This window comes from Ursus maritimus, unplaced genomic scaffold (genome assembly GCF_017311325.1).
Source record: "Ursus maritimus isolate PB19 unplaced genomic scaffold, ASM1731132v1 scaffold_13, whole genome shotgun sequence".
Taxonomy (NCBI): Eukaryota; Metazoa; Chordata; class Mammalia; order Carnivora; family Ursidae; genus Ursus; species Ursus maritimus.
This window is the reverse complement of record NW_024423675.1, coordinates 35,432,397-35,460,388: the sequence shown is the minus strand read 5'-3', so window position 1 is coordinate 35,460,388 and position 27,992 is coordinate 35,432,397. Positions and strand designations below refer to the sequence as shown.

Genomic DNA, 27,992 nt, shown 5'->3' with positions numbered 1-27,992 from the left:
AGTATAATTTCTGTAGTAATCAATGCTATAAAAACACTGAAGACTGCTTATTTTTTTAAAAAGACACATCTTACCACTACCAAATTCAATAAGAAGCCCAAGCATTAAAATATTTCAGGTAAGGAAGTAATTGTGACTTTTTTATATAAATCACTTTAATTTTTGCTTCTTTCTTTTACATCTTAATCTGTACTCTTCTTGATAAGTAATTATGACTGTAAAAATTGACTAGATCTTTCAGTTATTTCTTAGTAGTTGACTATTATGATAATTGAAAAGCTGGACATTCACAAGATGGTCACATTTCAAAATATAGATAGATGGATTTATAAAGTATCTTTGTTAGGTTGCATCAGACTAACAAGATAGTTTTGATATCCAGTAAATGTTAGCAAAAATTATGGGGAACAAATGAAATGTGACCATCATGGAAAGTAAGCAATTTGTCGTGATGCTTGCTGACGGTATTCTGTTTAAAAAGATGTGTTTGGAAGCATGAGAGTGGATTAGGCCTTAGTTCATTGAGAAAGTGATTATATCCCTCTTACTGCATATGACCAGCTCTAAGCAAAACAGCCATTTCTGCATTTACCTATTATATTTGGACATTTGTTGCCGATCAGATTTGTTGCCTGGAGTTCTGTCTTCTCTCAGAGATTATCACACAGAACTGCTTCCAGAGCAGGTAGTAGAGTAGGGAAAAAATAGTCATTCTCTAGAATTTCATTAAGTCGCAGTCCAAGGCCAGTAGCATAGGTCCAGTGGGAGTTGCTCTCTAGATATAAACTCACTTTGGTGAACCGGGCATCTCCCTTTCTTCTCATCCTTAAAGTGGCCCAGAGAGGTTCCGTGTACCCAAAACCTACCGTTCTGTTCATCTTGTTGACAACTTACCCAGTGGAAAGCTGGAATGCATCACTGCCACCAAGATTCAGAAATACCAGCACTCGTGGAAGTCATGCACTCACAAATGCTTTGCAGGTTGGCTGCTGGATTTGAAAATCTGTGGTAAAGTGAGGTATCTTACGCCTCAGCATCAAGTGTAATATGTGGAAAATCTTTGCTCTACTGTGAAAGTTGGTTCTAGTAACAATCTCTTGAACCCTCATCCCCCAGTACCTCCATTTCCCTTTGAGTAGTAATTTTTTGAAAAGAAAAGAAAACACTTCACAGTTCTTCAGAATTCAGTTTAAAATAACTGCTCTTAGTCTCCATTGTTATTTACATTTTTCTTTTTGGCTTTTCTTTTGTTTTGTTCTGGAGGGAAGAGAGACCAGGAATGAGGAATAGTTAACCAACAGTTGGAATCTGTCACTATCTACTTGGCTTTTCATCTTAGAGATTCAAAAGGCTAGGCAGAACTTTATGACAAAAAGAAATGAAATAATCTACGTGCTGTATTTAATCAATTATTCCACTATTTACTTTTTTTTTTTTTTAATTATCTCAGGGAGAGCAACCACTTTAAAAATCAAAGTCTGTCTGTTAGATCCTTGATTAAGCCTCCAGACTGCCATCTCAGAGGGACCATTTGGTAACAGAACTGAAAGTCAATGTTTGATGGCTGAAATTTATCTGAACTGTTTATTGCCTTTGAAGCCAGATACACCCACCTAAGCAAGGATTCTCAGCTACCTATGGAACATTTGGTGGTTCATGGAAGTGTTGTAGGTGGCCGCAATGACTGGGAAGCTCTAATGGCAGTAAGAGGACAGGAGTCAAAATCTCAAATAATTGTCCCACCCAAATGGCTAACACTGTCCGTCTGATGAAGCATGGTATGCCGCGTACTTGTTCACTTCAGAAGTATCCTGGGTATTCATACCTTGTGTGTCTTTAAGAAACAGGCTTCAGAATTGTAACTTTCTTTATCATGAAAGAAATTAAGAATTCAGCATCTAGATCAGTGATTTTCAATCCTAGCTGCACACCAGAATTCCTGGGATGTTTCTAGAATTGAGCCCCTACCTCACCAACTGACACTGAATTTTTGAATCCAGGCATTTGTATTTTCTTAAACTGCCAACAACCATTTCTTTAGATGTTTGAGTTGTCTAAAATATGTATACGCAGCCTGCCCCAGGGTTACAGTGAACGATGTGATGCCAGCTCTCTAGAATCCTGGGCTGTCTAGCTTTCAGGAAACCTTAAAGTTTCAGCCATTCAGTGGATGTCCACATCCTCTCTAGAGCATTTCCATCTTTGTTATTCGGCCTTTGCTTCTAATGATAAAGCAGTTCTAATTCCACAGTGGTGCAGTGTTAGAAAACTCTCCTTTCATTAATACAGGTTCTCGAAACCAACAAAAGCAGAGAAGACAAATAGGAATGATACATGATGGGAAGGAGGACCAAGATGAATAGTGCGTGGGTGCGGGGTCATGCACACACCTGCAGATGTAGGCACATGCACACCCTCAGTTAGAGACTCAAGCTGACCACACACACATGCACACGCATGCACACACACTGACAATCCACCATCTTGTGGCTTCGTATACAGTTATCTACGCCACAAAGCTTCCCATGTGGTGTGCCACAAATCCTCCGGAAATGGCAGTACCAGCTGACTCTGCTGTTGCCAAACCAAGATGAGAAGGCATATGCAGGAGATGTGAGAATGCAGCAAAACACAGAGCATGGATCCCTGTGTATTTAACGAACATTGTAATGTGGCGGCTGGTAGGTGCGGACAAAATGAAGTTTGGTTTTTTACTCTTTTTAGCACTTTCAATTGGCCGATGGACCCCAGCGGACATGTAAACAGCTAACTCTAACAGGTACTCTTACTGAAGTGTAAAAACAAACAAAAAGGCTCGTGGTTGCCATTGATTTTTATTGGACACCTGATAACATGTTGACTTTCCCTAAGAAAACCATAAAATCCCAAGACATTCTTGCATGGAATGATACCATAAGTAAATAAACAAATACAGGGGTGCTGCATATACTTCCACAATATCTTGTGGCCTGAATAAGAAAGGAGAGGCTTGCCAAGGGAGGTCTGGGCTGATCAAAACACCAGCCTCATCCTTAGATATCTTGTTAGGAATTAAAGTCATCCTGGTAACAGGGAGATTAATCTCACGTATGAACTTCTAAGGCATTGGTTTTAGAGAAGAATTCATGAGAATCTTGATCTTCATCCAGGCACTCCATATATGAGACCCCAGGAAGAAACTGAGGAGGGCAAACAGGACTGACTTGGCTCCCGCTCCTGGATTCTGGAGGAACTGGGGTCACTCTGACAGCCTCTCTGAAATTGACAAGGCAATTTTACCATATAGTTAAATTCCAGGGAGACTCTTTCCAGCTCTACCCCACCCGCTGCAAAACCCACTTTCCAATTTGTGCCTGCATGTAAGCACTCACCTCTCTCACGCTGTGGTGTACAATGAGACATGCATCCAGCATGAGGGATTCAGACCTGCCTCTATCTCACGGGACTGCTGGGGGCCGGTATTTGCGAGGTGGTCTTAGCAAACTGCCAACAAGCACAAAGCAACCTAGTCCCTTGCTAACTTCTCCCTGGAACTTCAAGCTGTTCTGTGGGTACCCACAGTCGGTGGTACATCTCTCCCTTACATCACAGGCTATAGATGTGGGAACAGAAGTCAACAAAGATGGTACCCAAGACCTCAGAAAGAGAGTCCTCTGTATCTTCTTCCCCTCCCCTTGATACTGTTACTTGCTTTATCTTTGTTGTACAAAGCTAGTTCTGAAAGAGGAACACCCAGATTTCTTTGTTCATCAAGAGAACAAAGTCCCCCAATTATAGACAAGGAATTTTGTCCTATTTTTTTTTTTTTTTACCTTTGAAGCTGTGCTATTTAAACATGACACTGAAGAGAAATTCAAACAAGCAAAACTTACTGTAGAAAATTCCCTTGCATGCACGTTCTTGGGTGTAGGAAGAAGTGTCTTTGGTAATTTGGCCAGGATTTAAGAAAAAAAATTTTAGTTGGCTATTTTTAAGCATAACTGACTCAAACTCATAAAACAAAGGAAAATTCAGTGCTGAGCCTGGAATGTGTATTGGCCTGCATTCTGCAACCTTCGTTTCAGTCCGTGTGGTAGAGTTGCGACACGGTTATTTAATCAGCTGCCAGTGAAGTTTGGTATGTCAGTTTGGTCTCAAAGCCTAACTCCAAATACCCGTGCACTGTTTGTGCTGTTTTCCTGTAGAACTCCAGCCACTTTCATCTGGTAGTCATGGGCACATCCTCTAATGGAGGGTAAGGATTGAAGAGAAAGTGGCGGAGGGTGATAGCAGAAAGTGACAAAAGCTGTTGATTTTCTGTAGTTTCTGCTGAGTGTGTGGGTTGAGCTGCTTATATAGCTATGTTAACAAACAAAACTCGTTACGTGATTATCAAAGGCTGGCAAATAATATTTGTTCCTTTCTGAGGTGGTCCAACATAACATACTGTGAAAGTCAGCACGTCCGCTCTTTAAATTCATGTCGAAAGTACCTGTCTTAACCTATGCATTTGAAAATTAAGAGGGTGTGAGGGGGAGAGAGAAGCTCATCAGTTTGCCCACTGGCCTCCAATGGCTTAGGAAGGGAAGAGAATTTAAGAACTTTTTTTTTTTTTTGAAAGATACCTTATAGAGTCGGTTATTAAAGTAAGAAAACTCAGTTCGGCATCTAGTTTGTAATTTCCTTTCTTCTTCTTCACAAATATGTGCAGCTTTTGCACAATCCTTGTCATTTCCTCTGTATCATTAACTCCTGGACAGATAAAACAGAGCTCAGCTTTTTAAATAGGACAACCCGTGGGTCAGCCTCAGTCAGTCATTTAGAACTTCAGAGGAGGAATGTAACATCACAAGTCAGCAAAATTAGTTTCTTCTGGATTTTAGGTGACTCTTAGGAATCTGAGCTCCTTTACCTGAAAAAAAATGCAAAATGTGTCTCTGCTGAGGCGCCTGAGTCATTGCATGGGATGGGGGGGGGGGGTTTTTTAGCCTTCTTCTAACTGCTTAGGCTCCATATAGTGAAAAAAGCCACAGGGAAGCAGCCAAAGGAGGTAGTTGACCGAAAGTTAGGATCCCCCAGCCTTGGATGTCACAAGCTCTTTGTTTGAAGTCCTGATATTTGTAGAAAGTAGACGGATTCAGAAAAGCAAGGTGAACTCAAAATAGATAAGAAAGAATGAAGTCGTGGGACTCATCCTGTGCAAAATATTTCAATGGCGACAGCGTCAACAAAAGAATACGGGGTGAGGGCCGAGGACAGCCATTGGGGTACCTACCGTGTTTTCGTCTCATGTGGACTTCCCGAGAGACCTTGGTGTGGGCCATGGGTCTGGCTGGCCCTGCGGAGTGGTCTGATCGCTGTTCACAGGGCTGCCCTGAACTGCGGCTTTGGGCCTCGCTGTCCGCACCCTTGTCTTTAGATTCTTTGCCATAGTCTTCCCACGTCATGATGCCACATTTCTTTTCACCTGGGCCCCCACCCATACAGTTAGCAGCCACCCAGATAGTCTCCCATTCTGATCTCCCCGCCCTCTCCCCCGCTCCATGTCCCGTGAAAGCGATTCTTTTCCCGAGCTCCAATCAAAGCTTATCTATATTTATGTGTCCCTCCCAGTCCTTCCTGTGTGCTAGCTCTTCTTTTATGTGCCAGGGTGGGACTAGCCAGTAACTGTTTCCTCTGTCAATGAAATGTTATTAGACAATTACAAACTGGAAATAATGATGATAAGTCTAACATTTGTGGTAGAAGATACAGGTGGGGGGGGGGGCAACCCCAAGGAAGGCCAGTGGGGAAGGGAAAGGGAGTAGGGAGTAGGGGGTTATTGCTGTGTCTTCAACTTTAACCAGCTAAAGGGCCTCTCTCTTGGCCCTGCTTTACTGCTAGAACTTCCGCCCAGAGAGAAATGACGCTGGGGGGCCCTCTTGTGGTGGACTGGCATTCCCGAGGTCTTTTTCTGGAAGGAGGTAGCTCTAGAACAATCTGTCCTGTTATTAGATTTTGTTGTCATCATTATCAAAAGCTCCCAAGTCAAGAAGCTGGAATATATATAATGAGATACTAAAAAAATAATTTGAGAACAGTAAACAAGATCTGTCTCTAATTTTAAATAGCTCATACTCCTAAAATGTTTTATTGTTTTATTGTTTTATTCTTCAGAACACAGACCAGTACTTAAAAAGAACGGTTAGTTTAAGACTGTTTCTTTTGAATATTTCTGTCATCTGGAAGTGCCTGTACATAAGCCCCATGACAGATCTGCTTGGCTAAAAACTCTGCTGACATGCCACTAGCCCTCAGAATAGAAGACAGAGCCCACATCCCATGATTCTAGGGGGAAAACATCCAGCACTAGGGAAAGAGTACATTCACCGAAACACAACAGTCTAAATATGGGACAATCTAACGCTCTGTGTGCAACTCTCATAATCTTATAACCCAAAACAGATACTTGTAAGTATCAAAATTATATTGCTTTTGCTAAGACGGAATCCAAACCCTGTCATTCTTGGGCTAAAGTAACACAGGACCCAATTGGACATAACTAGCTGTGGAACTTTAGAAAAATCAAGAAACCCTGGCCTCATCACCTGATTCCAAAGTCTGGGGAACGTTCCAGCTTTCATGATTTTTTTTTTTTAAATAATTCTCTGAGTGATTGCAGAGTACAGCAAGGCTGGGAGTGTAGTCCCCTTGATGGAATGCTGTGGGACAAGGAGGAGAGGCTCTTCACATTTGTTTGTAAGTTTATTTTTAGGTAGTGGACCACTCAGGATGTGGGCAGTCATGCCACAGGTTACATTTCAGGAATCGTCAGCATTGACCAAGCTTGTTGTGAACAAGGATTTGTCTTATTCTTCTTCTGGGCCTTAGGATTTGACAGTATACCTCGTACAGAGTTGGCACTCACAAATATTTGTTAAATGGAACATTAACTGGAGAGCCCAAGACCTCGCCCTGAAGAATGGAAGATAATTTAAGAGTCAGGAGAGTTCTACTAAGCAACCCAGATCATGTATCATATTGTGTTTTGAAAATTGCAAAAGACATTATTCTAGAAGGAAGGATTATTTTAAATATGTCTCCTATAATAGCCTCTAAGTTTTAATGTGCGTAAGAGTGAGTTCAGTTTTTCAAAGTCATCGCTTTTCCAATTGTTTCCATTTCCTTGCCAAGGATAATAGAAATTCAATACCCTTTCTCCTGGTAAATATGTTTGAAGAATAAAAGAAAAGGGACAGAAAAAAACTATACAAACCAGAAGTCAGAAGCCAGCCAGGCTCATACACAGCCAGAGTTGTCATAGCATAAAGAGATTAAATAAACGACTGCTTTGCAAAGCTTCAAGATCATCATTCAGGTGAAAACTATAAATTAAATGTGTACTGGCCTGCTAGAGGCAAAGTTGGAACGTTTACCCCAGATTTTCTTCAACCACTAAATTAAAATCCTTTTATCTTTGCATTTGGCCCCAAGATGTGGATTATCTCAGGACACAGACCTCTTCAGATAGCAGTCATCAAGATAAATTCTCTGCTATTTGACTCCTATGTTATACTTGGAAGATGGAGTATCATCTCCCTCATACAGACTTAGAAGAAAAATGAATTTAGAAGTTGACCAGGCCAGAAATCAACCTCCCATGCCCCAAATCCTTTTCTCTGGGTTCTGTTCCCTTCCCTTGAACTCCTTGGAATTTTAAACTTCGAGGCACTCCACCAAGAATGAGAAGACGGGGATTCTATTCCCGGCATTGCTAGTAAGTGGCTCTGTGACCTTGAGCAGATGACGTAGCATCACGGCCTCTCTCCCCAGCTGTAAAATGAGAGGGTTGGCTAGATGATTTCAGAGGTCCTTTCTGGCTCTAAAATTCTCTACATCTAGAAACACCTGCTATGACACTTATGCACTCAGTGTTCTTCTTTCACCCTTTCCAAAATGTTTTAGTCTGTGGTCTAAGATTATTATGCATATAGACATTTTCAAGTCCTTTTCAGGATTTTCCTTTTTTGTTTCTCAATACCTAGCTGGTGTTGCTACATTTACTTTACATGAAGTGTTCTTTTATTCGTGTCCTTACATATTAGTTCTACATCGAGACAGGATTAGTGTGGCACAAGATAGGCACGATTCTTCTGAATTCTCTCCAATACACACAGCATTGATTTGGGTCAATTTCATATTTGAAGGCAAAATATAGAAATGGTTTAAAAGCAATCTAGATTATACCACAAATTGCATTTTTACCATAAGGTTTTCAGCCATCTTGACATCTGCCTGAAAATGTCAGTCGCTTCAAGATATCTGAATATCCCTGAAGGACTGAGTACACCAACATCGGTCTTTTTATGTAAATAACAGTAGGAACTTTTCTTAAAGTTTTCTTAAACATTTTTAGTGGAAAGATTCAAAAGCACTTGTGCTGAATATTTATTGCCTTCCTATGTTTTCATCTTTTGGGGATATATATATATATATATACATATATATATATGTATGTATATATATAGTGCATGGAAATTGAACTTAATACATATAAAAATTATTCAACAAAAAGTGTTGGTAAGCACTAGAATAAGTGATAGACGTGGGTGAAATTCTTGTCAAAGTCTTTTCCTAGTTTTTGGTTCTGCCTAATTTCAGGTGAGCTTTACCATGACGAGAAGCAGACAAAACCCCGTGATAAATAATTACTAGGACTTCCATGAAGAGGGCATTGGGGTGGATCCTACTGAGTAATACTGTAGAGGATAGCCCAACATCATTTCTCCCATAAATTAGCCACATATTATCTGAAGTTCCGATAGGGTTTAGAAAACAGTCTTAATTTTATTTACAAACGACATATGGAAATGAAAAGGTCTGGAGTGGAAGAGAGTGTAGGCGGAAGAACGTTACCAGATAATTCTATACAGGTGCTTTGGGGCAATCGCTTTCCCCACCCCAGGATTTTCCTCCTGTCCTGGTCAGGATAGAGGCAGAAATAAGCTACCATTTTTTGGGTCCCTGGCACTAAAAGTATCCCCTCATACTCTGACAACAACCTCATGAAGTAAATATAATTATCCCTTTACAGAAGAGATACACTCAAAAGTTCACACTGATAAGTGATGGCAGCAGAATTGAAACCAAGATCTCTGTGACAAAATTCCCTGGCCTCCAGTTAGAGTAACCAGTTCCAAGCCCTACTCCTCCACACGGGCATCTTTCTATGAACTTTAGCAAGATACGTTGTATCCTATTGTTTTATCATTAAGGCTGGGTGAATAGTATCGACAGATACATTTGCTATGAGGGTGAACTAGGATAAAGATACATGCCAAGTACTTAGCATAGAGCTTTGCAGAGAGCGATCTCTCCATGAGCAATCACTATTATTGCTGTAACTATCATGTTGTAATTACTTTTGAAGTCATGATGCCAGGTTTTCAAAACACAACACGATTTCATTCAATTGTACTATAGGTACTAAAGTGCTACCATGAGCAGGTTACTATTACGACACTTTGGAGCTCCCCACGAAACACTCCTCTGGAAGCAGGCAAAAAATCATGTGAAAGTGAATATGTGATGGTTTAATGGCCACACAGGAAATTCTTCCGACTTGAGGGTAAGACCTTAGTGTTTAAGCCTTTAACTGGCTTATTTGCTGAAATACACACAAAATTGTTTTAGACACTTTCTTATATCTCAGTTAAACTGAACGCGAACAGAGGCACAGATGTACGAGTTCACGCACAGCCTGGAAATGCTGCTGGGGAGGTAACCCTTCTGGCGTTTCCAGGATAGATCGATTTGGCCACGGTCTAGAGAGCCTCTCCATATACTTGGGCTGTGGTACACCTCACCGAAAGCGAGCACATGGGCATGTCGTTGTTGTTTTTGTTATTTTCCTCCCATGATAAATATCATTCTTTTCCATGGTCTCTGATTTCCTCTGGCGGAAAGACATCACTAACACTGTCGATACAGACAGCAAGCTGTCATAGAACCACAAAGCGTGTGAGGTTCGTCTTTCTCTATGCCCCACTTCTACTTTATTTAAAGACAGAAGTTTGATACGTTTTCACAAATCTCTGGAGACTGCTACCCATGTTGTTCTGCCACATGCAGACACCTGCCTGCCAAGGCACTGAAGAGTGCTTTCTGACTCCAGCTGAAAAGGGGAAAGAGAGAGATATACAAGGAGATAATTCTTGCCTATAAAAAACGAGTTGACTTTTCCAAATGAAATCTAAAATTGGCCATTGTCATTGTGTGATATTAACACCAGCTCTTTTGGCAAGTTTGAAAATACTGGGCTCCATTATAAAAGCTAAAAATGTCCTGGACCTGGAGTTGTTTACCCAGAGTATGAGCGGCTCTAAAGTTACAGAGCTCTGGTTGGAAGAGTGGCTTGAAGGCCGCCTCCAAGTAACTGACGTCACAGTAGTCTCAGCTGCTGCTGTGACACTGAGCTGAGCAGCTTTTTGATTTGTGAAAGGGGTGAAAGTTTCAAAAGGACTTGTCAGTACCTCTCTGTTGAATGGTTGGACGGATTTTGCATTCCCATTTCTTGCAAAGAAGCAAGATTCACCGAGCCGAGACTTTCGTCTTTAAAAAACAAAAACAAAAAGAAACTAGCCATCCTTCCATTGCTAGATTGACCAGTGGTGGAACATCCCTAGGATTTCTCCCCAGAGCAAAAAGGTATGTTTCTTTCTAGCAGCTTGAAATCAAGTGACTCATTGTGGCAAAATAGAGAGGGGCTGCTGCTGACGTGGTTTAGATGACGGGCACTGTTCAAGTGGAGGGTTAATTCAACCTCTGCCTCTTTCAGTGTCTGTGTCTGGGCTGAAAACACAGTGGGCGGGGTGCATAGCGGATTTTACTGACTCCCAGGGAGGAGAAGGTTCAGCTGCTGTGAGTGGATTTCTCAGCTCGGGACTGACAGTGACATCCCCCCTCCGACACTGTGTTTTTCAAACACTGCTTCTCAGTCCTTCGAGCAGCACTTTGCCTACTGTGGGATTTCACTAAATGTCTTTATTAGAATGCGATTTTTTATTAGGATGAAGACTGTTTACATTTACAGAGTAAAGTTCACATCCCTTGAGATTGTTGGTATTTGAAGATTTCAATGAAAAGTAAATGTAGTTCATTCAAGATGATGGTTTGCTCACTCCATGGCTAGTGTTTCTGTAATTTGAGTAAAAGTGCGTGCCATTCATAACCGGTTAATCTGCGGTTAGCAGGAACCTTACCACTACATCTTCTGTTGTTTAAGTTGATTAATTTTAGATACTTATTTACCCAAGCCAGAAGTTTCTTTCAAAGGTTTTCTAAGTTAAGAGAAGTAAAATCAGTGCGTCTCTATCTTGGAAATTTTCTTTTCTTTCTTTCTTTTTTTTTTAATCTTGGATGTTTTCTAGTGTGAGTGTATAAATGGAGGAAAACAAGGAAGGAGAAGATAATCAAATGAGAAGGCAAAAAGGATTTCTTCAGAATTGCATGTAGTAGTATTGCTTTGGCCTTTTTAGAGCATGAGGAACATGGTGAAATAACAAGAAATAGCAATGAAAAAATACTTTTTGCACTGCATGAAATCAAATCATGGTTGTCTTTGAAAGATGCACTTGCTAGTGAAACAATAGCGGAGGAATAAGATCTGTTAATTAGTTGAAATGATGCCAAGTGGAGAAAGGGCTAGAGAGTCTTAGAGGCTAATGGAGCATAAGGCTCGTGGGTGTGGGCATGTGGATTCCTAATTCCTCAAGGTTAAAGAGAAGCAAACCATCTCTGGGGCCAATGATTCTTCTAGGAATTGTGAGATGGACTATATCTACCATGTGTAGGATTCCTGCATTCCTTTGTAACCTCCTACAAATGAAAGATCTTTGATTATATGAAAAGTAGCATGTTTAGAAAAAGGATAAATAGGAGAGCAAGAAACAAATACTCAGAACAAAAACCTCAGAAGAGAGAAGTAGCCATAGAGTCAGCTCCCGTAACACTGTTTCATTTGTTTAGCTGATGTCTAGTTTCCAATAGTGGGGGGTGGTGATTAAAATGGTAATGACCGAAGTGCAGGAAGAATGGAGCACTCCTCAAAGAAGTGTTACCATGACCAAATTGAGGCTAATTTGAGAAATTAATTTATTGTGAGACACCTGAGTTGCTCTTAAATGCTGCTTGCTAGTAGGGCAGAAGATAAGCAGAACTATTTCCCTCCCATCGCCATGTTTAGGCAACCCACTCACAACCCAGCGATTCTGGCTTCTGGGGCGCAGAAGCAGGTTACATGGGTTGCGTAATCCTACCTTAGCGTCGTTGAGGGGAGAGCACGTGCGTGACTAAGTGATGCAGTTCACTCGACCCCTTTAGATTTGCTCTAATAAATTTGTATCCTGAATGAAATTCTGCACGAAGTGAAATGATACAGAGTTAGAGACACAGGGAGGGATGCAGATAGCAAAAATCCTTCCTTCTCTCCCACATAGATGCCAGTATCTGTGGGCGAAAAGAGTGACAGCTAGGAACAAAGAGCACGTTTGTATCTGCCTCAGTAGACAGCAGTGAAACTGACTTTCAGAATCTGCCGAACCACTTTACTCCATAATTTCTCATTATACAACATTATGTCCCTACAATCCCATTAGTTGGATTTTTTAATATTTAAGAAGAATTATAATAAAAGCAGTTTTATGTAAGATTCGTCTATTCAGATTTTTATTAACAATAAAAAAATTGCCTAAATGTTCAACTTGCCATGTATTCTTAAAATCCTTGAAAAATACGGAGGGCAAAAGAAAGTCATTGAAAATGCGAGAGTGTGCAAAATTAGGTTTGCTTCTATTAATTTTCTAATTAAATAAAGATGAAAATCATCAGTTTAATTCCAGAGAAAGAAAACATAAAGAAGGAAAAATGAAGGCAAGGAAGGAGGGAGGGAGGAAAAGAAAAAGAAGGAAGGACAGAAAGAAGAAACTAAGAAACAGGCATTTACTGAGCACCCGCTATGATTCAAAACCATGTGAGGCTCTTTTATTAAGCATTCTCTCTCTTTTGTTCGTGTCATCCTCACGAATACTCTATGGACCCCGTTTTATTTCTAGAGGAGAAAGCAATACATTCAGTCATATTACACTTGACATTTATGGCACAACATAGTTGCTAGGAAGGGAACATAAATCCTCCCACAAAAATTGGCACGGTTATTGCTCTACAGGAATTTTCTTTCAAAGGCTTGTTTCTGATCCATAAGCATTACATTTCCTGGCACTAGATACTGCTCTGGCCCTGGAAAGGGGAAGCTCTGTAGATTGGCTCTGATCCATAGTAAGTGATGAGTTTGGCTCTTTGCAGTTCAGTGCAGGATTCTGTCTGCTTTGGGAACATTACCTGGGTTCGTGTATAGTGCTGTTACAAGGAGCAAGCCTGAGTTAGAGTTTTCCTGGATGATCTTCGAGTAGGTTTTAAAAAAAAAGGAAGAATCCTATTCCTTTTAACCCTGGTCTGGAAGTGGTTCAAGAAGAGTTAGCAATAGGAAGAAAAACTGGAGGGGCCTCTGGATGGCTCAGTCAATTAAGCGGGTAAGCCCCTGCCTTCAGCTCAGGCCTTGATCTCAGGGTCTTGGGATCTCAGCAGGGGGCCTGCTTCTCCTTCTCCCCCGCCCCCACTCCTGTTCTCTCTCTCTCTCTTTTTCTCTCAAATAAATAAATATATTTTGTAAAAAGATAGTTTTAAAAAAGGAAGGAAAAGAGGGAGGGAGGGAGAGAGAGGGAGAGAGAAAAAGAAAGAAAGAAAGAAAGAAAGAAAGAAAGAAAGAAAGAAAGAAAGAAAGAAAGAAAGAAAGAAAAAGAAGAAGAAGAAGAAGGAAGGAAGGAAGGAAGGAAGGAAGGAAGGAAGGAAGGAAGGAAGATTGATTGAAGCTATTTGGTATGTAACTGTAGGAGAAACTTTATGATGATTTTTGAGTATTTCCAGCGCTTAGAAACAGGATGAAACATGGACTGTCAGAGCACCTCTTTTCCAGGTAGCTTGAAATGAGTCTGCTCCCTTTCTGTAATTTTCTTGGTTACCTTTGCCACTACCTCTTGAGATCTTAAACCACTCCACTCTCCCCAAGAAGTCCCAGTGTTAAGTACCAGTTAGTAAGCAAGACAGTTTCAGCTCACAGTTAATTACATACAGTTTTAAAGCAGTCTCCCAGTCAAGAAATAGGCACTGTCTGCATTTCCTGTGAATAGTTATTAGATGAACTTAAAAGATTACTAGGTAATCAAAATTAATGACAGATCTACCAAAACAAAACAAAAACCAAAATAGCATATATTCTTTACTTCCTTCATTTTGTTAGGTCTTCATTGACGTATTTATTTTAGGCAACTTGCTTTGGCTATGGCAGGTGCTGTGGTCACTGGTCACCGGCTCACAGCAGGGAAGGTAGCAAAAGGACAGAAGGATGGACAGAGAAGATGGAAAATGAGACTAGAAAAAGAGCATGGCTAAGTGGACAAAATGAGACATGAGAGCATTCTCAAATCTGAAATTATTTCTTTTCTTGACTCAATTAGTCACAGTATTATGACTGTCAAAGAAGTAGGTAAAAATGACCACGGGGTCTGTAGCAAATTACTTGAGAGAATAACAATGTGTAGATCCCAGTATTTATAGGCTGTTTTTGAAGGTGGAGCCCCGCATATAGCCCTAACATTTTCTTTAGCCTTATTAGTCTATTGTAATTCTTTGATAGATTGCAGCTCAAAAAATATGTTTGGAGCAGTTTGCACCTTGGATATGCATGTTCAGAACAGTCTGATAATAGCGAAATTCGTCTTCAATGTTTATCTTACATTTGGGACCCGAAATAGGGGGCCATCTTCTGCCCCTGCAGAATGGGGTTTGCCTGCACAGTTACGTCAGCTTCACCCCACAGCTCCAGCACCCAAGCAGCTATTGGCGTGGGGGGGCACTGTGCTCATAATCAGCATTAGCTGCCACCTGGTAAATTAACCCATTTCGGTCATGGCCTAGAAAACTGAAGAGCTAGACTTCCAATAGACATAATTATCTTCGATGGTGATTCAAGTATTTTCAATATTCTTTCCCACCCACTAAAAAATATCAGTCCGTCTTTTGTTCTTTTTTTTTTAAAAGTAGGCTTTATACCCAACGTGGGGCTTGAACTCACGACCCTGAGATCAAGAGTCACACACTCCACCGACCAAGCCAGCCAGGTGCCCCATATGACCTTCTTAATAGAAATTATTTTTGGTAAAAGTCAGACCAAGATTTTTCAAAGGAAAAACTAGGGAAAATGTTTAAATTTCTCAAATTATTTTGCATACCATATGCCATTTAATCTTTGTAACCCTTTAAGTAGCCTCCATTTGAATGTAAATAAACTAAACCGCAGAAATTTTAGATGACTTAGTGATACCAATCTGGTATTTTAAGTTGCATTTTCAGGGGCGCCTGGGTGGCTCAGTCTGTTGAGCGTCCAACTGTTGATTTCAGCTCAGGTCATGATCTCAGAGTCGTGAGACTGAACCCTGCGTTGGGCTCCATGCTGGGAGTGGAGCCTGCTTAAGATTCTCTCTCTCCCTCTGTCCCCACCAACCACACGCATACACCATCTAAAAAAAAAAAAAAATTAAATAAATAAATAAATGGCACCTTCAAACCCTAAATACGCATACTCTAAATACTAGAAATCTAATTATTTCAGTCACTGCTTAGTGTGATCAAGGATATTGCTGCTTGCAAGGGAGCGAAGTGTTTTCTGCAGTGCTCTGTACTCAACAGCCTAACAGATTCTGGTCTATGGTCCATTAGAAGAAAAAGAGAGAACGGGTGAGTTTTAGCATGTGGTTCCCAGGATGGCTTTGCTGCCTTCACATTTTATTTGATGAACTAAAATAATGAAACTATTTTTAGGACTTAGTTTGGTTTTTTGCTGCTACATCAGTCTCACACTGACTACCAACCCAGCGGTCTTATTGATACAGTCATCGCGTTTGGCCTGGGCTTGCAGCTCTGAACATAAAATGGAGACTGTGGTCCTACACTGCTTCAGAGCTTCAGTTCACAGAAACACACAGTCTGGTTGCATCAAAACAGGAGTAATTCTGTTGCAGCAGAATCTACTGCGATTGTATAGCTAGGACCATACAGTGGAATTTCATACTTCTCCTCTTAGATAGTCACACAAAAATTCTATCTTCAGATTAGGTGGTTGGTCAAAGGAATGCTTATATCTCACATATGCATTTAACTCTAATTTTGCTGTCTGGTTTCAGAAAGGAGGAAAAACCCATTTGAGAAAGGAGAAAAGAACTCTTTGGGCAATACTTACTTTTTGATTGTGTTAGTTCTTTTTTTTTTTTAATTAATTAAGTAGGGTCCGTGCCCACCATGGAGCCCAATGCAGGGCTTGCGCTCACAGCCCTGAGATCAAGACCTGGGAGGAGATCAAATGTCAGTGTGGTTGTGTGTCCCAACTGTGCTAGTTGTTCTTAAGCAGATTGTTAATCATCTCCTCTCTTCTTTTAAGTACGGTTTTCCTATAGTTTTGTTTATGTCGATGGCTCTTAACAAAATGATAACATGTTTCCAAAAAGCCAACGGATTTGGAACTCTTTCTCCTTATGTTTATATTAGGCTTTATTTTAAAGGCAAGTTAGACTGCTTCAAATAAAACAACTCCAAGCTTCGAAGAAACAGTTAAGAAGGCAGAGACAAGCAGAAATACCCCTTCACTAACACTCACACGGTTGCCATGGACCTGCATAAGCAATGGGAGAACACAGAGGCTAACTGGCACAAGGAAAAGATGGAATTACTGGACCAGTTTGACAATGAAAGGAAGGAATGGGAGAGTCAATGGAAAATCATGCAGAAGAAGATAGAAGAGGTACAAACTGATTTGTTTTGAATACACTGAAACTGAAAGCTCAGAATGAAAATCCTGTTGTGTTGTATTGGAAACTATTTCTGCTTTCCGTATTCTACCTAAGAGATACGTATCGTGTCTCAATGCCATTTACTAGACCAAAAATAGCAGAACCTTATCCAGTGGTATTGAAGGGACTAGGCTTTTTTTTTTTTTTTAATAACCCCGCATGAAAATTGAAACTTAAAACATCATTCTAAAGGGTAGCAATATAGTATTTTCTGACTAAAGTGCCTTGGTATCAAAAGTGAGTTTTGTTTTTTTTTTAATTTTGCATGAGTGTTCAAGCACAAGGTCCAGGAGGAAAATGTAAGAAAAACATAATTGGTGGAACATCTATTAGCAAAATTACAATCGGGCATTAAAATACAGATTTTTCCTGAAGCAATTTATGAATCATGTCGACTAAAGGAAATCACATATTAGATCGTTCAGTATAGTCCAAAGGAGTGTCATTTTTCAAAGTGACGGTGGACATGATATTTATTCTGGCAGACTGTACCACATTTATTGGCACATTTTAGGAAAGGGGTTATGAAAAACAACGTGCCATGACCCTGATACAAATAGTCATTTTATTCCCATTAACCATCCCTCCCCGTTGGCCCTGGAATATTTCCTTTAAGTATTTACATTGATGTATTTTTGAGCTGGTTTCAACTGAAAATTATTTCTACTTATCTTGCCTTCTTCTGGTGACATCCGTGCTGTCATGTGGCTTGTGCACATTGCCAAAGTGATTCTTTTAACAGACTCCTTGGCCTTTATTCACAGGCAATCAAAGCTGGTGCTTTATATGTTTATAGTGTAAATATTTTTCTTATTAACAGCCGTGTAATTGGTTGTGAATAAAATATAAATCAGCACGCTACGAGGAAAAATTTCAAAGAATAACTATTGAACTGTTCCTGTAGCAGAGCTGGGAAGGCAGGCTTGTAGTGTATGGTTCGACTGAAACGAGAATCCAGGGCTCATACCTCTGTAGTTTGGAAAATGTGTTTTGCTTATTCTCTTAACTCCTTAACCCAAAGACTAAGGGCGGATCAACAAGGAAATGTCTAAGTCACATCAGAATCCAAAACTCCAAACAGAAACCTGAAGTCATGGGTCATTGTTTCCCAAAGGTTTGGAAGGCCAGATAATTCTAGTATCCAAGCAAAAAAAATTAAAGGAGTCAGGATTAGACTAGCCAATTGTTAAACCATGTGGCTAAAATAATCTGTCGTCCGGTTAGATATTTTATTGTCAAATAATTATTCTAACAACTCTGTAGATTCTGTCTATGGTAAATATTAACCTTTTCCATTAGCAGGCATTAAATGTATTTTAAACATAGGATGATAGTTTGTAGAAATACTGTTCTTTCTGCATCAAGGAGATAGAGGGCTGTAATATTTTTTCTTCCTCTTGGATAGTAGCCATGGTGCTATTTATGGCTTATAATATACCGCTCCATTATTGGGAGTATGTTTGGATAATGTGCTTACCCAGAATACCCATAGCTGGTCCTCTTTCATACCTGAATCCTAGTATTGTGCTCCCCTTATCATTCTAATACATATTTCTTTTGTACTCCCAGCTTTGTAGCCTATAATTAAATGCCCGTCTTATAGGCTACAAACAAGGGTAGAAAATTTTGAGGAAAACAGGAGGAAAGTATCCTCACATGTCACAGAGAATCAAGACATTTTTTTTAACTAAAATTACACAACACCACTTGAAAAAATTATAACATGCCACAAGCATAATAGACTGTATTTGTTTAACATATATCACTAAGTTGTATATGTTAACTCAGACACAAGTTATTAAGCCATGTACTAGAGAATTGTGGATTCCCAAATGTTCCCATGTGACTTGTTTGCAAGAGATATTTCCCAGTGAGAGGATCCAGGGTTGAGGGTTAAGATGTTAATGATTCCTTGTTCAGCCACTATCCACAATCATTGCATTTGCTACTGCAAAGCCCAGATATACATGCTAAAACCCGGAAGTATTTGGAACCTGGGATAATCCAGATAGAAACCATAGATAGAGTTCTTAGGTTCCTGGGAATTCTTTTTTTTTTTTTTAATCACATTGCAATCTTTTCTGCTTGTCAGCTTTGTTCAAATGATCAGAGAACCATAAACAAGTGCTGGGTATGAAGTAACACAGATTTTCTTATACAAAACAAATTGGTTTTCTATCAATAGCATAGTATTTGCTTAGCCATACCTCACTTAAATCCCAAGAGAATTTAAGATGGTATATAAAATTTTACATAAGGTAAGGTATTTCAAAACAACAAACAAAAAAGATGAGATGAAGACAAGAGGAAGGACCTTATGTGAATTGGATGCAGCAGGTCTATCTTTCTAGTAACTAACATAAAAATTAGCGGATGTGTATTTCTCAATATTCAGAAGACAAAGGCAAACCTGTTTCCCAGGAATAGCACTTTTGTCCCTGATTTCCAAAATAAGGCAATTTTATTTTCCCCCATAGCTCCTTAAAAAGAGGACAGTGTCACCAGCAGCATCCTTATATTTAACATGAATTTTTGAGGGTGACTTCATATAATATCTCTCAAAGTCAGCCCAAATCATAATGCCCACAGTAGCTCAGAATAAGTAATTTTATGAGGACCCAAACAATTGATCCGCAGTTGTAACTGGATGCTATCCTGAGATCATCCAATGATAGATATGTAAGTATCTCTAGAAATATACATACTGTATATACTTCAGGCACCAACTATGCATAGTGCTTCTCTCTGAGATTTGGGTAAATATTGAACAGCAATAAATCTGTTATTATACTCCTTGGATAATAGATGTGGTGTAAATATAGGTTGTGGCCATAAAATCTAGTCATTTGCTTTAATAGTTATCCGACAGACTCCTTTGAAATTTGCCAAGCTTTCCCACAGCTCAAGCCTAAAAAGAAAGGCCTCTTACTTCCTCTATTTAGGGGTGAGTTGTGTGAGTGCCTGCAGGTTAAACTAAGATCTCATCAAGAAATAATTTGGGATCTATTAACATAGACTAATTCTATTAGACTAAACATAGACTAAGTCTATTAACATAGACTAATAAATGATGGAAGCCTTAGAGTCTAATATCACATAGGACAGGGTCACATTTGTTTTAATCAGTATGAGAAATCCTTTTTGAAAAAAAAATCTGTTCTTAAAAAAAAAATTTCAGTAATACCTAGCCATACCTCAATAACACCAGCCTAACTTCCAAAGGAAACATCCTTTGGTTGCACAATGTCCACTTGGGGAGTGGAGTGAACCGGCCTACTGTATGATATTGTCATCTATTGAGACACTTCAGTGTGGGCATGCAAGTGGAATCATGTATTTGTTTAAACATCACTTTAATGTCAGTTAAACTCTTGCTTTTCTCTGAAAGTCATTAGAGAGCATGACCAGTAATTGATTCAGGACATTCCAACTTGGTAACAGTGCTTCTGCATCATCGTGACATGTTTCTACAGAAGCAGGCTTATTTTGGTTTTGAATGAATTTGATTTCTACACAGAGGTATAGAAATAGCCATCCATAGTTTGACCTACTAAGCGCAGTCCTTATGGCTCAGCAGAGTTGTTCCAGCTGATCAGATTTTAGAAGCACTAGCAGAGGTATGAGCATTAATACCTCAGGGTAGTTAGTGCATCATGATATGGCAAAGAGAACTCCAAACAGTGTGCTTAGTATCAGAAATATTGGCAAGGTAAGTTAGGGGGAGAAAAAGTGTTATCTTTGTTTTCTTTGCAGCTTTGCCAAGAAGTAAAGCTTCGGAGGAAAATCAACATGAATGAACGTGCCAAGATCATCAGTCATGATCGCGAGAAAGCAATTCAAGATCAAGTGCTGGAATCTTCTCCAAATTACCCCAATTCAGGACGATGTGAATTTACAGGGATGAATCACAGGGATGGTCGGGAAAAAGAAAATAACACAGAGCAAAGCTTACTCTGTGAAGGAAATCAAATGTGTAAAGAACCAAAAGCAACAAAAAAATCGAAAGTAGGGTTTACGGATCCTTTGGCCATAAATAACCAAAAAGAATGTGAGGCCTGCCCTGGTCTGAGGACTTCGAGGGAAGAGAGCAGGAGCTGCTCTGGGGCCCTCAACTTGGTAAGTAAGATTGTGGTTGGCCTAGAACTGTTTCTAAAGAAATATTTACATTTCAAAGTGCTAACATGTTGTTGTTTCTATGTACAAAGGCTCTTGAAGAACTTGCCAAAGTTAGTGAAGAATTATGCAGCTTTCAAGAGGAAATCCGAAAGCGGTCTAACCACAGAAGGTGGGCTGGTACATCTATGATTATTTTATATCAGAAAATCAAGAGAAGTATTATTTTCAGTGAATGAATCCAAACTGCCTCCTCTTTATCCTTGGTTAGTGCCAATAACAATGAGTTATTAAAATCTGTTATCTTAGATAGGGAGAAAGACTTTAATTGAATATTTCCTTGTTTACTAATTCTTCAACCAAATCTCATTCTCTCCATCATTTGTGAGGAATGCCGTCATCTTTTTGTGTGTGGTTAAGGTACACTCTCCAGAATAAAGTAACAAGTACCTTCTAGTGGAGTTCTTTTTCATTTTGAGTGTTTGGCCAGTGGACGAGTACACAGCAGGGCTAATCCAGTTCAATGTATCTTAAAATTTAACAATGTGGAGTTTTCATTATATAATGATGTTCTACTGAAGTATTTTGTACCTAAGAGTCATTTATTTCTCTACATATTTTATGTATATAATGGAAGCATAGATAATTCTCAGAATAACATATTGTAAATACGTTTGCACATACATACAATGATATCTTAAAATGTTGTTTCAGTTTAGAAGCACCTATATAATTGTAAAAGTAAGTTTTCACCAAATTAAAAACTAAAAATAAATTGGGATTCTCTACAAGGTAGGTAAAGATGGACTGTTCTAGGATCAACATTTATCTCCTAGTGAGGGAGTATGTTCCTCTTAGAAACAGCAGCAGTGTGTACCCTTATTTCTCTTTAGCTCTTAGGAAACTCAGAAAGAATTTTTGTATTGACTTACAATAGACTTCTTTATTCAACCGTATTTTATACATAATTTCCCCCTCCAACTGCCCATTTTTCTTTTCCTACCATTCTCTATTATTATTTATCTACACTTTATTGTATTCTATCTTGTAACATTTTACAAGCTGAATATGATTTATATTTATATAAAGATGATTTATATTTATGACTATGATAACGATGATTTATATTTATCAGTATGATCAATTTAACTTGTGAATTTATATTGTTGCTTTATTTAGGTTTTTTGTTTTGATTAAACTTAGAAAAGTTTACTTTTCTTGCCAATTACAATTTCTTGCCAAAAGTTAATTTGCCAATTTTCTTTTACAAACCACACCTGGTATAAAGTTTTCCTTACTACTCCATACACTTTAGAAAAAATTTCAAAATCCTTAGTATGTAATTAAATACATTACAATTTAACCGAATGTTTCTGTCATTCTCCCCACTCTGCTTTATGGTCCAGCCATGTCAAAGTACTCTCTATTCCTTTAAGAGCCACACTATTTTTATGGTGAATCACTTTGCCTATATGCCTTTTACTCATCCCAAAAAAATTCTTACTTTTGTTTCAAGCCCAAATGACACCTTCCATTTGGTATTACTCATGTTTCACTGAGCTTGTATTCAGATTTCTGTCTCACTTCTTACCTTAGAATGTCAATTCAAATTCAAGAGAAGGAAGTTGAACTCCCATGACATAATGAGTAGGAATTCAGTAGGTAGAGTAGAGGTGAGGAAATGGTAGGAGAGAACCTGTAGAAATGGGAATGCCAATAAGCAGACATCCAAGACACCACACAGTCTAGTGTGGGTGTAAGAATATAATGGAAAGATAGTGTGGGTCAGAGCATGTAGACCGTGAATGCAACACCGAGAAGTGGGCTTTATCCTACAGGAAGAAGGACTTGGAGGTTTTGACTAGAGAATTGATATGAAAATGCTATTTGAGGAAGTTGGGAGTCCTTTTCTTATTGTAGAAATTCATTGCTTAAGCCATGGTTTCTTTTGAGAACTTGTCCTAAATAAAATCATCACCAATGTATTGTGTTTTATAATTGTTTAGGATGAAGTCAGATTCTTTTCTTCAGGAAATGCCAAATGTGATTAATATGCCTCACAGAGACCACATGAGCAAGGATGGCCAGGGCATTCTTCCCATCAATTTAGAAAAAGAAACACAGAAAAATAGAAAGGATCTAAGCACCAGCGTGCTCCAAAGTAATTCTATGAAAAAACATGAACTTGATACAATTGATCTGCAAAGAAATGAAATTCCACCACTTCCTCCTCCAAGAAGCACATCTCGAAATTTTCCCAGCTCATATTCTGAACAAGCTCATGAAAGTTTGAAGGAAGGTTTAAACCACAACAGCCAGGTGGCCCAGGAGGATCAGGGTGACAGGAACTGCAGTCCTCATTGCCTTTCGAGGCACAATGAGATGTCTATGCTGTGTCTAAATGAAGGGAAGACTTTGAAAGATGGTATCATGTTTCCTTCGTTGGCGCCCAAAGCCAAAATAGATAACAAGCCCCCAGGTAATGAAAACACCGGACTTAGCATGTGGTCATATGACACTGGGATCAGTGCAAAAAGTAGCTCCTCTCCATCGTGGTTTCGGAAAACCTGCGCAACTCCCAGTCAGCCGCAGTGTGAAGAGTTTCCAGATCACCCTACTAAGTCTCGCCCCGATCTTCATATAAGCAGTGACTATAGCTCCTCCGTGACAGAGAGCAGTAGCCCACTTAAAAGTTTCAGTTGTGGCGTTAAGAGGACAACTAGGAATGAAAAACTGGCAGCAAAGACGGATGAATTTAACAGAATTGTATTTAGAACAGATAGAAATTGTCGGGCAATACAGCAAAACCAAAGCTATTCAGAATCATCTGAAGATCTTAAGCCCTGTGATACCTTAATTCCGCATACAGGTAACATATCAGAAAATGACAGTGCGTCTGATATTCTGAAAACCAGTGCCCACGTGCCTGTGCCCAGAGAAAAGGTGCCTGACAATCCCACCAAAATACCCACAACAGGCCTCCTCAGACAAATGCAGGAACACATGAGCCCCAGCAGTTATCGGAGTATGCTCCAAGAGCATGACTGGAGACCCAGTAATTTGTCTGGCCGGCCAAGATCAGCTGATCCAAAGTCAAATTATGGTGTTGTGGAAAAGCTGCTGAAAACCTATGAGACATCAACAGGGTCTGCGTTGCAAAACTCTAAATGCTTCCAGGATAACTGGACCAGATGTAATTCTGCGGTCAGCGGTGGGCCCGCATTAAGTCAGTATTTAGAAGTACTTCCGCTAGAACAAGAGCTTCAGCAAAAGCCAGCTATGTGTGGAGCACAGCAAGTGAAGCGAGGAGTAGATTGGAGAAAGATAACAGAGGTGAGAAAGCAATTAACATATGTCGGTAGAACTGCGTCCATATGTAGCCCTGACTCAGAGTTCAGTCAATTGCCCATTTATATAAATAGAATGTAGGCACATGGTTTGGCATCTTCTTAACTTCTTGACCCTTTATTTGTGAATAAGTGTAAACCTAAGGACTGTAACTCAACAGGAACTTCTTAAAATACAGTTTTTAAGACTGGCAATAGTACATTATAACTTTTTTAAAATTCTGAAATGGGACAACATAAGTAAAATAAATGGACTCAAGAATCTCAAGAAGATTCCAACGTTTGTTGTAAGTTTCTTTCTTGAAAAAACATTCCAAATGTGCATTTATTGGTTTATAGAATTTTATTCTTTTAGCGTTTATATTTTAAAAAGAGTATTGGAAATATTTTAAAAATAATTTCTTACCCTTTTCAGTTGTTGGCTATGATTGGTTCAGTCATTCCAAGCATTTGATTCATGTTCTTTCTCAGGGAATTAGTCACACGGATGTGACTGTGGGTCTAACACATCAAAAAATAATGCCTCATAAAGTTCTCTTATTTGTGGAGCAGAAAGGCAGTACATGGAAATAAAATGATATTAGAGCTTAAAAAATTTTAAGGTCATTCGTATTTGTAAATTCCTAACATGAAAATTGTTATTTTCATATTAGAAAATATTAAATAAACTATTATTCTTTTTTTGTTCCAGTCTGTTTGCAAAAGAATATAGTTTTCATTAGTTAGAGGAGGAAAAGATGTTGAAGAGATTGGTATTTACAACACAGAGCTCTCCAACAATCCCTTTTTATGCATAATTTGCAAAAAGTTACAGGGTGACAGATTGTTATAATGAGCTAGTATTTCAAAAAATCATACTTTTGCAAAATGTAGTGTGTATGCCATATAGTTTTAATCTATGCAGGTAGCCTCCTTCTGATGTAAAAAAATTATTTTTATGTGGCTTTCAAACCCCATAAAAATACCAGTTTTTATCCATTTTACCAGAAACGTTGCCTGTTTGTACAAGGTACAAATAATTATCCTGGTTTTGTATTTCTCCGTTTTTTAGTTGAGTCCATAAATACCTGGGAGGCCCTATAAGCTTCAGATGGCAAATGGAAACACATATAAAAGAACCAGCTAAATATTCATCAGCTACATTTTTGCATTGGTTGATGGTTTGAGAGTGGTCCTCTACCGTAGATTCTTAAGAGTAGTTCTTCATCCCCTCCCCCACCCTGCCACGGGAGCAAATCTAAAAAAATAAGATTCTAAAGAGAGAGAAAGAAATTGCAGGTTACTGTCATGGAATTAGAGGCCACGCTCACTACCATCTCAGATGAAAGAGCACAGGCTCTGTGAAGAAAGTCAATAATAATACTGGTATAAAATGTGTCGTGGAAACTTTTTAATTTTTTTTTAATTGCAACGGTCTAAGAATGTTTTTCTTCCATTAAAATAGAAAGAAAGAAAGAAATGAAAGAAAAGGAAGGGACAGGAAGGAAAGGTTTTGAGTCATCTGATGATGCCCAATATAGATAATGATTCTGTATTAGCAATTACAATGAAGTTATATTTTAAAATATTTTAGTGATAATTTTGAAACTTTTGAGAAATAGTAATAGTGGTTCTTGGTGGGGGAAAAAGATAGCATCAGATAAGTCGTTTGGTGATCTGTGAGCCTTTTGCTTATGACCTCTGAAGTGCCGATAACTTGACATAAAGGGGCACGATTTCTCCTATAAATTATCTTTTTGTTTTTTAATAACACTAAAACACCCTAATATCCCACTAAGAAACATGTAGTTCCCTCATCAAAGTTATCTAACAAAAACTTCTGAATCCTGAATTCATAATTAGCTGTAAAAAGAGATCAGTTGTATTAAAATTTGGCAGTGTGAAAAGATCTGCCAGATTGTCAAATGTCTTATTCCTCATTACAAGTGAGTTGTTTTTGATTCAAGATCACAAATTTAGACAATTACTTTCTTCAGTTATCCATGCTTTTACTGGCTTGTAAATATACTAATATGTTAACCCTGTAGTTGGGATCCATAATATATGTTAAGCCTGTTGTTGGTGCTTGTATGTTAAGATGGATGTCTTCCTCTGTCTCTTAGGAATCCATGGCGGTGAAATCTTCACATGGAAGAGGGTTTTCCCGACCTGCTAGACCAGCAAATCGCCGTCTCCCATCCAGATGGGCCTCGAGATCTCCATCAGCGCCCCCTGCCTTGCGGAGAACTGCCCCCAGCTATAGCATTTCTCTGCGAACCGCAGCATCGATGGTCTGAGTCTCTGGCCTGGATTGCTAGATGACAAAAGTCCTAATTGCCAAACAGAGCATTCCGAGTGTTTACAGCCAATCCTGTCTCTTCTCTGTCTTTCAAGATCCCTGGGACAAACAATTTAAATCTTAACTTCCCATCAGTCTTCAGTGTTTTTAATCTATGGAATAATTATCTTCCTGTATTTTGATTTCTTAGATCAGAATTTTTTAATGCCATCCTCATTAATTTGCCAATATGATTTAAGTTGAAGCAATGTACTATACTGTATATTCTAACTTTCTTGCAAGCAGCAGAAAGCAAGGTTATGTGCATGGCCATGTGCTTGTAGATGCATGTGTTGAAATAGGAAGTATCCTAGTATGTATTTAGATAAGAAAAACGTATGTGCTAGTGTTGACTTTGAAATTATAACATGTATACCTATGTATCTTTCTGTTTATTTAAAATTTTTGAAAATATACAGTACTATTTATATTTTGTATACCTTTTAATAGGTATCCACTTAAGGCTTTTGAGGTACATATATTAACTAACCACTTTCTTGGCCCCAACTACATTGAAAAATAAGAATTATACACATTAATAACATTTCGTAGATTTCTAAATGCAACTCATAAATAGTTTCTTAACCGGTGTAAGAATGGACTAATACCATTGATCTCCTTGTTTACTCTCTTAAATAAATGAAATTGTCACAGCTTTAATAGATCAGGCTTCTAAAGCAAACATAAAATGTTCACAAAATCTTTTGTATATCATTCGGTAGTCTATTATGGCTTTAACTGTGTACTTGATCCCCAGAGCCATATCATAAGACTGCCTTAGAAACAACAGGACTTAAAAATGAACTTATTTTGTCAACTTCAGTAAAAAATAATCCTTAAATAGGATATGAAAAGAAATGCAGTTATGTTGAATTCTACTTTTTTGTTAAATTGTATAGCTTTTATTTGAAGGCATATTTAGAGGTAAGTCATTTCCTTTTTCTTTTTTCTAACTTTTCCCTAAAATTAGTAGGTAAAAAACAAATTCACTTTTTTTTATTAACAAGGAAGGTTAGGAATGATATTTCATTGAGAACTGAATTATAATATATTTCTTATAGTGTGCTACGTAACAAAAGCCTTAAACTAAACTTTGGCATCCATGAGTAGCATAAGGAAGAGAAGTGTGTATTTTGGCCACAATCTGCATCCAGTGAGCACGTAAGATCTATGTTGAGAACTGAAGGAAGTATGAATGTTGAGGTGCTTGGAATTTTACATGGAAGATCTTAGAAGCAACTCTGCTCTCCACTGTCTCTCTATAAAACCAACTTTGGTATTAGATACGAATTTTAT

The 27,992-nt window shown here is 38.7% G+C and overlaps 1 protein-coding gene across 4 annotated transcripts; it reads left to right on the top strand.

Moving 5' to 3' along the window:
• Positions 1–5: 5 nt before the first annotated feature.
• KIAA0408 (KIAA0408 ortholog) lies at positions 6–27,991 on the top strand. 4 transcript variants are annotated; one of them, XM_040627786.1, is made up of 6 exons: positions 6–118; positions 16,618–16,870; positions 20,673–21,035; positions 21,125–21,204; positions 23,039–24,365; positions 26,482–27,991. In XM_040627786.1, the coding sequence occupies exons 2-6, from the start codon at positions 16,736–16,738 to the stop codon at positions 26,653–26,655; spliced, it is 2,079 nt and encodes a 692-aa protein (XP_040483720.1). In that variant the 5' UTR covers positions 6–118; positions 16,618–16,735; the 3' UTR covers positions 26,656–27,991. The 4 variants fall into 4 exon arrangements, with proteins under 4 accessions (XP_040483720.1, XP_008689344.1, XP_040483719.1 ...); XM_008691122.2 differs by lacking the exon at positions 6–118 and adding an exon at positions 10,454–10,665 and having other exon boundaries at positions 16,632–16,870; XM_040627785.1 differs by lacking the exon at positions 6–118 and adding an exon at positions 10,454–10,665.
• The last annotated feature ends 1 nt before the right edge of the window (position 27,992 follows it).

Coding starts and splice junctions, on each gene's coding strand:
- KIAA0408 (XM_040627786.1), top strand. CDS start 16,736: ATGGACCTGCATAAGCAATGGGAGAACACAGAGGCTAACTGGCACAAG. Junction 21,036..21,124: donor GCTCTGGGGCCCTCAACTTG/GTAAGTAAGATT, acceptor CTATGTACAAAG/GCTCTTGAAGAACTTGCCAA. Junction 24,366..26,481: donor ATTGGAGAAAGATAACAGAG/GTGAGAAAGCAA, acceptor TCTGTCTCTTAG/GAATCCATGGCGGTGAAATC.